The sequence below is a fragment of the Propithecus coquereli genome, unplaced genomic scaffold, assembly GCF_000956105.1.
Source record: "Propithecus coquereli isolate 6110/MARCELLA unplaced genomic scaffold, Pcoq_1.0 Scaffold1, whole genome shotgun sequence".
In the NCBI taxonomy this organism is placed as follows: Eukaryota; Metazoa; Chordata; class Mammalia; order Primates; family Indriidae; genus Propithecus; species Propithecus coquereli.
The window spans coordinates 13,004,445-13,015,491 of record NW_012133857.1 but is presented as its reverse complement, the minus strand read 5'-3'; the positions used below and the strand labels follow the sequence as shown (position 1 = coordinate 13,015,491).

The 11,047-nt window shown below is 52.8% G+C and overlaps 1 protein-coding gene across 2 annotated transcripts in view; it reads right to left on the bottom strand.

Moving 5' to 3' along the window:
* Nucleotides 1–1,109: 1,109 nt before the first annotated feature.
* Nucleotides 1,110–11,047, bottom strand: part of SEMA3F (sema domain, immunoglobulin domain (Ig), short basic domain, secreted, (semaphorin) 3F) — a 34,179-nt gene continuing 24,241 nt past the window's right edge. Inside the window, exons 8-19 of one of the 2 annotated variants that reach the window (XM_012657348.1) lie at nucleotides 7,331–7,450; nucleotides 6,977–7,116; nucleotides 6,741–6,855; nucleotides 6,521–6,590; nucleotides 6,216–6,360; nucleotides 5,035–5,257; nucleotides 4,321–4,409; nucleotides 4,147–4,188; nucleotides 3,807–3,964; nucleotides 3,529–3,596; nucleotides 3,136–3,269; nucleotides 1,110–2,458 (exon numbers count right to left, since the gene is read on the bottom strand). In XM_012657348.1, coding sequence (XP_012512802.1) covers nucleotides 2,048–2,458; nucleotides 3,136–3,269; nucleotides 3,529–3,596; nucleotides 3,807–3,964; nucleotides 4,147–4,188; nucleotides 4,321–4,409; nucleotides 5,035–5,257; nucleotides 6,216–6,360; nucleotides 6,521–6,590; nucleotides 6,741–6,855; nucleotides 6,977–7,116; nucleotides 7,331–7,450 — 1,715 coding nt within the window. In that variant the 3' untranslated portion in view covers nucleotides 1,110–2,047. The remainder of the gene's footprint in view (nucleotides 2,459–3,135; nucleotides 3,270–3,528; nucleotides 3,597–3,806; nucleotides 3,965–4,146; nucleotides 4,189–4,320; nucleotides 4,410–5,034; nucleotides 5,258–6,215; nucleotides 6,361–6,520; nucleotides 6,591–6,740; nucleotides 6,856–6,976; nucleotides 7,117–7,330; nucleotides 7,451–11,047) is intronic. The other variant, XM_012657425.1, reaches the window with a different exon arrangement.

Here is an 11,047-nt window from a genome sequence, read left to right as displayed (position 1 = left end):
GAATATGCTCTTGTGCACTTATCTGCATGCATGCATGTGCTTATATATATTTTTAAGGGCTTGTGTGGGTTCACCTGTGTGCCTGAATGTGCATTTGTTAGTGTGCACTTGCTCATGTGCACATGTATGAGCATGTCCATATCTTAGCACATGCAAGTGTGTGCCTGCGTGTGTACATTTATGCATGTGTATGCATATATGTGCATACATGCTTCCATGTGCCTGTGCCTATGTGTACATGTGTATTTGGGTGCAACAAAGTCTCTGAGCTGCAGAGGTGGCCAGCCTTTTCTGGAGAATGTTTTGCAGACGTGTTGTCAGATCGGGAAACAAAGTCCCAGAGCAGCTCTGGTGCTCCCTGGAGCATGGAGGAACAGAGCTCCTGCTCTGTTCCTATGGGGGGACAGGGCACTGTGACCTGCCTGCAGGTACCTCTAGGGCCTGCTTGCCTCAGTTTAGGGGTCTAGTGAGCTGTTCAGGTGCAGGGAACACTGCTGAGCAGAAATAGTTTGGGGTGAGCCAGCAACATTGAGCTCCCAGGCTTTAGAGACTTTCCACCCCCAAGCTCCCATCAGAAAACCCAAATCTTGGGCTCTTGAAGCCCCCTCCAGGGGACCTGAGCCTTCTGGCTGGACTCATTCATGGAACCTGGCTGCCTTTTAATACCCAACTCTGCCAGACTGAAGAGACCACGAGGGGGTGCCAGGGCCCTGGACACTGAGCACTGAAGGCCATCTCTAAACAGGATGAGTGGGAAGTGGATTCTGGCTCCTACGACAGACTGGCAGTATTGACACCCACCCTGTCACGTAGGGGGGATCTGTCCATGTGTGAGACTGTTTCATCTGAGCCACTTTCAGCCTTCCGGCTCCATCCACCCTCCCACCGCCATTGAGAGTGGGCCCTGGTGGTCTCTGCAACCCTTTACGCTGCCCTGGCATTTGGTGCAGTGCAGGAGCCCAGGTTTGTCAAAACAAATGTGATTTCTACATATTGGTTTTGTTTGCTTTGGGGCCAATCCACTCCTTCCCAGGCCCCCACGTGGCTCCCCTTGCCCACCCAGGGTGGCTCTAAACTCCCATGCACCCCACCAAGGAGAGAAGCCAAAGTCTAGTCCCAGAGCCAGTGTTTATTAGCAAGATGGAACCCAAGGGTGGCTATGGCCTGGGCAGCAGAGGACTGCCAGGAGGCCCCCATGTACCCAACTGCCCCCCAGAGCTATTTATACCCATCACCTGAAGTGGTGGGCAGAAGGGAGCCCTGGGGAGCCCGTGCAGGCCCCAGGCTTCCACCATGGCCCCCTCTCCTCTCGGGGTGGGGGGCTTCCCTCCGCCCTGCCTGTACCTGGCCCTTCTGCTATTCTCCCAGCCTCTGAATCAAGGGGCTCGGGAAAAGCTAAGGAGGTAGAGTGGGGCGGCCCTGCCCTGGCCAGGCAGGGGAGAAGGGGCTGAAGGTGCTGCCCCACCCCGGCAGGACTCCTCTTCTCCTGTCCCCAATAAATAGAGAATAAATACCTGGAAAGGGGCTGGCTTTGGCTAAGTGCCCCCAACCCAGGCAGGGACCAGCATCCTGTGATGGCCCCTTCTTCCCTTCTCTGAGTGCACCCGAGCCCCACCCCAGTCTCCAAAGCAGTCCTGGCATCCATGTCTATGCCACAGCACGGTTGACAGCATTCATCAGCAAAGGTATACGGTCCATGCCCCATCCAAATAGGGCTTGCTCCCTCCCCATGTCCTGTAGATCTTGGTGGTGACCTTTAAGCAAGCAGACTTCCAGCTGAGTCTGGGGATTGTGTGGTCCTGGCCTGGCCCTGCCAACGGGCTGGGCCTGGTTAGGCGGGCTCCATATTTTGCTGTCTCTGACCAGCATGGGTTGAAGTTTTGGATGATGCTGCCACTGAGGCAGGCTGTATTCAACCCACCAATAAATACTGTCTTTGCAGGGGCAGGGTGTGTATAGAATATAGATATTTTATATATATATATATCTTTTATATTAAAAGGGACGAGGGCTAGGCTGGCGCTTTGCAGGGCTCAGGCAGCTGGCCTCATGTGTCTGGAGGGTGGTGCCGGCGATTCCGGGGCTTTTTCTGGTCCTGGGGCTCTGGAGGCCTGGGTGCCCCTGGAGCCTCCCTGGGGCTGGGGGGCACATGACGCCAGTAACCCTGGCAGTACTGGTGGATGAGGCCCACTTCTGGCTGGGCCAGCAGCTGGGCCAGCTCCTGGTAAGGAGGTGTGGGAGCGCCTGCCCCTGGGGGCGGTGGGGCGCTCACAGCCAGAGGTGGGAAGAGCGCAGCATGGACGGCGTCCCGGCCCAGAACGTGCAGCTGGACCCGTGTGACGACGTGCTTGAAGTTGTTCTCAGTGGCAGTGCACGAGTAGAGGCCGCGATCACTGAGCTGCAGGGTGCGAAGCAACAGGCCCTGCTCTGTGCGCAGGAAACGGTCCTCTGCACGAATCTGCAGGGGCAGGGAGTAAGGGCTCAGGGGTCTGTGACCACTCCCCTGCCCTAGCCAGCCCCCAGATCAGACCACCTTTGTGAGCATTCCATGTAGAGGCACCTACGTGGGATTTCCACATACCAGGAAAAGCCCACATGAAGTCTCCCCATAACGAGAGATATCTGAATAAGGCATTCACCCACGTTTCCATTTCAGGAAAGATGACCATAAGGGGGTTCTGTACAATGAGAAGTTTGGAGCACACACAGAATTTCCACTTAATGAGAATACCAAACTGGGCACCTGTATAGAATTCCCACGTAAAGAGGGACACCTGTAAGGCATTTCCATAAAACGAGGACCCCACAGGATTTCCACGTACTGGGGCTCGCCCACCTGGTGTTTCCGCACAGGGAGGTACGCCCTCAGTGGGGTGTGGTGTGGTGTTGTCACATAAAGAGGCACACCTATAACACACCTATGAGCAGTTTCCATACACTGAGGCCTGTCCCACAGTTTCCACATGACTGGTTTCACTCAAGTGATTTACACGGAGGGAAGGGAGCCTGCAAGGGGTTCCCAAGCATGAGGGCTGCCCCAGATTGGCGCCTCTGCTAATTTCACCCACGTGGAATTTCCACTATACGAGGGACTCCGACATCGGTGGTTTGGGACTGCAGGGCACAGGAGCTCACCTCTCGGCGCCGGTCCCCAGGATCTCGCTGGAACAGCCACTTAATGGTGGCCTGGGGTGAGCGGGGCTGGCACTCGAGGAAGGCCGCGCTGCCTGCCACGCCGTACTGCACAGACTCCACGGCATTCTTGTTGGCTGCAGACCAAGAGGGGCTGAGTGAACACAGCATCACCTCTGGGCAGCCCGCTGGCAGGTGCTTGGCAGGCACGGACGGAGGTAGGGCTGTGCTGAAGGGTATCCATTCTTTGAGGGGGTGACCAAGTATCCCATCTCCAAAACCCCAAGCCCCCTCAGCCCCCAACCAGCCATCTGAGAATCCTTTCGGTGAGGGGCCCTGTGAGCAGCTACATGGGTCGCACAGGACTCTGCAGTGGGTGAGGCCCAGCACACTCACCATTGGAGTTGAACCCACGGCACTGCCTGATGGGGTTTCCGTGCCGGACGTCCTGCCGGCGGCTCCGCCTGGATGAGGATAGCTCCTGAAGGAGTGCTTCCAGGAAGCTTGTCCCCCAGGTCCCTGCACCCCCAAAATGCAGGGCAGGGCCCTGTGTCCTCAGGGCAGTGATATCTCACCCATAGACTCCCCCAGGGTAATATCACATCCACCTCTAACCCCCCAGGACAGGGCCCTAGGTCTGGCGACTAAAATCCCAAGGGCCCTGCGGTCCACACCTCTTGGAGGATGCTGTGTAGCGGGAGCAGGCCTGGCCATCCCAGGCACAGTAGGGGTCTCGGGCGAGGCAGCAGTCGGCACAGGCAGCCCCATATGCCTGGCAGCGGTGCAGGCTTAGATGTGTGACACCCACGGCTGAGGCCACGTACAGTTGTTGCTGGGGGCAGGGGCAGGAGCTTGTCAGTTCCCTTTCTACAGCCAGCCCCCATCAGTAGCCAGTCAGGCCAGGCTCTTTTACTTCCCTGTTCCATGCCTCAGTTTCCCCAGCCCTGTGCCAAGGGCATGACTTCAAGGGGATGTAGGCCCCACCCCACCTTGCCCACCCTGCCAAAGACTCACCCTCTTGGAAGAGATGGTCATGGTCTTGACAGGTGCTGGGTCCTAAAAGAAGGTAAAGATGAGCCTGGGACCCCAAGGACTGCCTCCCTGCCCTGACCTAGAGGTCTAAGGTCAGGGGCTAGGACTGGGGAGGGTCAAGGTGGGGAGGACAGGACTGGGTGATGTCACACTCACCTTGAAGACCTCCACCTCCTCCAGCATGAGCTCCTCCATCTCCTGGTCATCTTTGGGCAGCACAATGACCTTCTGCACTGTCCCGTGGTCTGGAACGGGCCGGGCAGGGCCTCAGTGGGGCTGGGGATGCTGGGGAAGGGGCACCAGCCTCAGCCCCTTCCCCCACCAGGGCCCAAACCCCCCTAGGGCAGTGGAGCAGGAGCTCTGTGCCAAGGTTGAAGGGTTTCCCCAGGATGAGGGCAGAGGGGAATGGTCCAGGACAAAGGGGGTCATGGCCAGGATCTGGCCCCCCCCACCCTCATTTTGGGCCCTGCTGAGAAGAGGACACTGGGGCATTCCCATGTTGGGGGCTGCTGGAACTGTGGTGGGCACACTTGGGTGTGTGTGCACACGTGATCATGTGCGTCAGTATTTGGACCCATGTATCCTGGAGGTGTCTACCATCTCCACCCGTTTCCTGCTACACGTGGGCCCCTGCCATAGATGCCCACTGTCCCTGCTCTCCCGGCCCCTGGGGATGGGGAAGGAATGGGGTTTCCCATTCCTAGCCTCAGTTATCCCAGCAATAGGGAGAAGGCTCCAAAGGGTAAGAATGATAGAGTTGACTCTGAAGAGACTGTAGCAACCCCTAGCAAGGCAGGTCCCAGTCCCTTGGATCTGCACCCCCCACCCAGGGGGCCCAGCGTGGGAGGGGCCGGGAGCAGCAGCGGGTACCTGTGCCCAGGAAAAGCACCTCATAGCGCCCGTCAGCTGCGTCCACCTGGTCCACAGCCACAGTGGTGAGACGGTAGGGAGCACCCGTGCGGACCACCAGGGGCCGCCGCTGCAGAGGGTACACGGCCTGGTACATGAGTGGGTGGCTGCGCATGAAGTTGATCACTTCGTCGGGATAGTCCTTAGTGGACTTCATGGAAGGCGTGAAAGTTCCACCAGGGCACTGCAGGCAGGTGATGAGTGTCAGTCCCAGGCTGCCCAGGAGGGCCATGCTGGATCCCCAGTTTCAGGAGAAGCCTCTGTACTGTGTCCCCACCACCTCTCCCTGCTCCTTCCCTTACAACCTCCTCTCTAGGCTTCTGCCCCACTCCTGACCCCTCTGCAGGTCCTGCTCTGGCCAAGGTCCCAAGGTCCCATGTGGCCAAATCCCAAGGCTACCTCCCTGGCCTCAAGTGCCATGACCTTGTGGCAGCATTTGACAGAGCTGATCACTCCCACCCACATCCTCTCCCCACCCTGTGTCTCCTTCCTCTCTGGCTGTTCTCCCTCCTAGCACATCAGGCACTCTCCCCGCTCCCTGAGGCTGCTCTCTCCACCAGGGGCTCAGCCTGTTCCCCACCCACCAGCTTGACTCCAGGTTACCTCTGAGGGGTTAGCCTTCCCTGACCCCTCCTGAGGCCAGCTCCCCCAACCCAGTCCTGACCACATGGAATCAGAACTGCATGTGGCTCTCCTGCTTAGACTCCTGCGGTGGCCCATGTCACACCAAGAGAAAGTGAAACCCCTCTCATTGCTGCAGAGACCCCGCAGGCCTGGCCTCTGCCCACCCCTGCCTGCTTGCCTGCTGTTTGCCAGCTAAGCTGATTCCAGCCTGCTTCCACTTTGCCTGAAAGACTCTTCCCTCCAACCCTCAGCTCCCAAACAGCCCTTCAGAGGCCCTCCACGGAGCAGCCCGCCACACTCAGCCCTCCGTCTTTGTCTCAGGATCCGGGCTGGGTCCCTCCGCAGCCTGATGCTGTGTGTGAGTGGCGCGTTTGTGTGTTACACGTGTTTATGTGCCCACCTCCGCCGCTGCCTGTGAGCTCGGTAATGGTCTGGCCCATGTCTACAAAGGAAGAGCCCAACCCAAAGTAGGCCTTTAAGGAGAGGAAGAGGTGAGTGAGGGTGAGTAGAGTCCTTACCGTGCCGGGGCGTGGGTAGGGCATCTTCCCTGAGAAGGGCATCCACTGGTAGTTGGGGCCCTCCTTGTGGGCAAAGGGCCCGTTGAAGACCATGCGAATGTCAGCCATGGAGTACACGCACACGGCAGAGCCTCGGAATACGGAGCTGCGTGCAGGAGAGGCTGCTGCTACGGGCCGGGCAGGCCCTTGACCCAGGGCCCCTCCCCAGCTTGCCCCCACCCCACAGCTCAGGCTGGGGTCCTCCCCAAGTGACAACCCCCAGTCCAGATCCACCCTGCCACTGCTAGCCCCGCCCCTCGCCTCACCCGGAGGAGGTAAAGACAGCGTAAATGACCGGGTTCCTCACATCCTGGGTCTGCTGGACAAACACGTCCTCTGCGGACAGAGGGAGAAGGTCCTGGGAGGCTGCCTGAGGCAGGAGCCCAAGGGCCCCGCCCACTGCTGCCCGGGGAGGAAGCCCACCAAAGGCACCCTGACCGCCCATCCCACCCCCACCGCTCCCACTGCAGCCTGCTGGGCACTCACGGAGCTCGTCGAAGTGAGTCTCGATGCCGTCCTCGCCGGGCACGGAGCAGACAAGGCGCGCCTTCAGGAAGGTGCTCCACTTGTTGACCAGGCAGCAGTGACCACCATCGTCGTTCTGGGGGTAGGGGCAGGAGGCCAGGTCAGATCAGCCAGCCGCCCCAAAGACCCAGCTGGCGCCGGGCTGGCAGAGCTAGGACTAGCCAGAGAGGGGCGGCGTGGGGCCCGCCGACGCGTACCAGGCAGATGCGGCCGATGCGGGCGTACACAGCCGGGCTCTGCGGCGCCTCCGCCGACCGCTCGCGGAAGAAGAAGTAGAGCTTGTCATCATTGCGCTCCGCACTGTCAGGAATGAGCTCCGCGTGGATGAACGAAGGGTCTACAGGTGAGCAGGGGTCAGCTGGGTGAGCCCCCTCCCTGACAGCGCCCCATTCCCCAGTGGAATCCCTCGCCAGGTACACAAACACCCCCCAGCTCTTCTCCAGAAAAGAAACTACTGCTGCCTCAGCTAGTCACAGGCTGAAGATTCCTCCATGTGTGCTTCCTTATGATCTTGCCACATCCCAGACACCCAGACACACCCCTGCACTCACCATTGAGCCACCGGGAGTTGTACTGATCCGTGCGCATGGCAGTCTGTTTTCCGAGCGTGCGGAAGATGGCTGCATCAGTGCCCATGAAGTCGATGTACACACCAGCATAGAGCTCCTCATCTGTGGGTTGCCCAGTGGGTCAGTCAGGGAGGCTGCCCTTTGCTAGGGGCAGGGCACAGCACAAATGACCTCTAGTGCAGGGTCCCATCTCCCCCTCAAGCTCCCCAGGGCATATTTGTATCTCCAGTAGGGTGCTGGTCAGTGTTTAATGACTGGCTCTGGGAGGGTTGGGATTAGAAGCAATTGGGTTGGACCAGGAGCAATAGCCAATCTCTGTGGTGTAAATACTCCCAGCATGGCTGATTTCAGGCTGCCAACCTGAGGTCACTGAAAGCAGAGTTGGGAAGAGCTGCCAACACCACGGTATAGTATTTCTACCCCACAGATACAATAGATGTACATAATCTCAAGAGCACAGATAACAACAAAGTGTAGCAAAATAATTGGGAAGTATAGGCACACCTTGTTTTACTGCGCCTCGCTTTATTGTGCTTCAAAGATACTGTGTTTTTTTCAGAATGAAGGTCTGTGGCAACCTGACTTGAGCAAATCTATCAGCACCATTTTTCAACAGCATGTGCTCACTTCATGTCTCTGTGTCACATTTTGATAATTCTCACAGTATTTCAAACTTTTTTATTATTATTATTATATCTGTTATGGTGATCTGCGATCAGTGATCTTTGGTGTTACTACTGCAATTGTTTTGGGGTGCCACAAACTGCACCCATATAAGACAACAAACTTAATCAATAAATATGTGACTGCTCCACTGGCCACCATTCCCCTATCTCCCTCTACTTGGGCCTCCCTATTCCATGAGACACGTCAATATTGAAATTAGGCCAATTAATAACCCTTCAATGGTCTCTAAGTGTTCAGGTGAAAGGAGTCACAGATCTCTCACTTTAAATCAAAAACTAGAAATGATTAAGCTTAGTGAGGAAGGCACGTCGAAAGCTGAGATAGGCCAAAAGCTAGGCCTCTTGCACCAGTTAGCCAAGTTGTGAATTCAAGTTCTTGAAGGAAATGAAAAGTGCTACTCCAGTGAACCCACAAATGATAAGAGAGCCAAACAGCCTTATTGCTGATATGGAGAAAGTTTGGTGGTCTGGATAGAAGATCAAACCAGCCACAACATTGCCTTAAGCCAAAGCCTAATCCAGAGCAAGGCCTTAACTCTCTTCAATTCTGTGAAGCCTGAGAGAGGTGAAGAAGCTATAGAAGAAAAGTAGAAGCTAGCAGAGGTTGGTTCATTAGGTTCAAGGAAAGAAGCCATCTCCATAGCATAAAAGTGCAAGGTGCAGCAGCGAGTGCTGATGAAGAAGCTGCAGCAAGTTATCCCAAAGAAGGGCGGGCAACATGTGGCCTTCTGGGTTCTTAAGAGCGGCCTTTTGATTGAATCCAAATTTTACAGAATAAATCCCTTTATTTTTATTAATACATTTTTGTTTGTCTTTTATGTTTTTATTTTTAAAATGAACATATTTCAAATACCAAAGAATAAAATAAGTTTCAGTGAGATAATCCTCCCAGATTGACTGGCACAATGAGAACATTAGTGAGCCATAAGGGCTAAACTGACGGCTGCTACGTTCATGATTTAGTTCTGACTTCCCCCGCCTGTCGCCACTACCACACGAGGGTGGTTGGAAAGAGTTTATGGGGGTCGAGCACACTAGTCTGTTATCAGCTTTTGACAAAGGTGCACTGTGTTTCTGTTTGAAGTGGAATTTGTGAATAGTTGCACACTTTGACAGGATTTTTAAATTCTATTTAACAGCCCATCATGTCAAAGAAGACAAAGAGAACACTGAAGGAAGAAAACAGAATTGTTTTTTTTCTGAGACAGGGTCTCACTCAGTTGCCCAGGTTAGAGTGCAGTGGTGTGATCATAGCTCACTGCAACCTCAAACTCCTGGGCTTAAGCGATCCTCCTGCCTCAGCCTCCCAAGTAGCTGGGACTACAGGCTCACACCACTGTGCCCGACTAATTTTTCTATTTTTAGTAGAGACGGGGTCTCACTCTTGCTCAGTCTGGTCTTGAACTCCTGAGCTCAAGCACTCCTCCCACCTCAGCCTCCCAGAATGAGTGGGATTACAGGTATGAGCCACTGCACCTGGCAGAAAACAGATTTTTTAATGAGGATTGGGAATTTGTAATATTATCTTGTTTCTGCTAAAGATAAGATGATTTGCTTGCTTTGTGATACTGCAATATCAACATTAAAGAAATTCAATGCTCACCAGCATTATAATACCCATAAGGACTACAGATACTTTAAAGTAGAGGGAGAGGCATAAAAGGTTGTATTGCAGAAATTAAAAGATGAAAAGCAAAAGCAAAGACAATTCTTTCAAGCAGTGATAAGACCTGGAAATAATGCCACTGAAGCAACTTATAAAGTAGTTTATATACTTGGGAAAAAAGGGAAGCCATTCAGTGATGTAGAAATTGTGAAAGAATGCATTGCTGAAGTTGTAGGATGCTTAGACTGGATAACGTTTCGAAGTACAAACAACTGTCTCTTTCAAGGAGAACCATAACTGATCAGCAGCATCAATTACCCTTCAACTTAACAGACCTTCATGCAATACTTCAAAAGAAAAATAGATATTATTCAATTGTTTTGGATGAATCAACTGATACTACTGACTCAGCACAAGTTTTATACTTCATTTGGGTCATAACACAAGATTTTCTTTGCTACAAAGAGTTACACACCTTGAGCACTCTTGTGAAGAAAACACAGGGAATGGATACCTTCAACAACTTTCAAGACAAATGTTGTGAAATTGAACTGAATTTGGTAAATTCAGTGAGTGTATGTACAGATGGTGCACCTTCCATGACAGGAAAACATGAATCTATTGCACAGATTAAAAAAGGATTAACGGATCCAGATGCTCTTATTTCTTTTCATTGTATCTTGCATCAGAAAAATCTCTGTGCTAAAGCTACTATTTTAAGCGACACTTTGGAACAAGTTATAAGTATTGTTGATTATATTCATGCAAATGCAACACAGCACGGTCAATTTCGTAACATGCTAAAGTTGAACAAAGACATACTACATACTAAGTGTGGATTTGCTAAAAAATTCTAAAATGGGTTGGCTATCATAGGGACAGGTGTTAGCTAAAATTTTATCTCTGTGAGAATAGTTACATTTTATGAAGAACAGAATCAGCAATGTGAATTATTGCAAGAAGATTTCTATAGGAATGCAGCATTTCTGTTGCATTTTCTGTTCAGCTTTTGACATTTTGATATCATGTCAAATCAAAATGACTTGAACATTTCTTTGCAAGGTAAAACTAAGTCTATATATGACATGTGGCAAAAAAATCCAAGCATTTCAAAAAAAAGCTATCTCTTTTCAAAACACTTCTTCAAAAGGAAATTTTGGATGAACATTTTCCCCAGGTAGCAAAGGTCATTGATGAGCAGGATGATATATACAAATCATCTGAAGACTACACAGCTATTATAGACCTATTAATTGCAGAATAAAATGAAAGGTTCATTGACTTTGAGAATCATGATGTCACACTCAAGTCAGCATTTCAGCCTCACCTTGTTGATATCATCAAGCCCCCTAAAGAACTACAGATGGAATTGATTGAGCTCTCAGTAGGTGACTTTTTTTTTTTTTT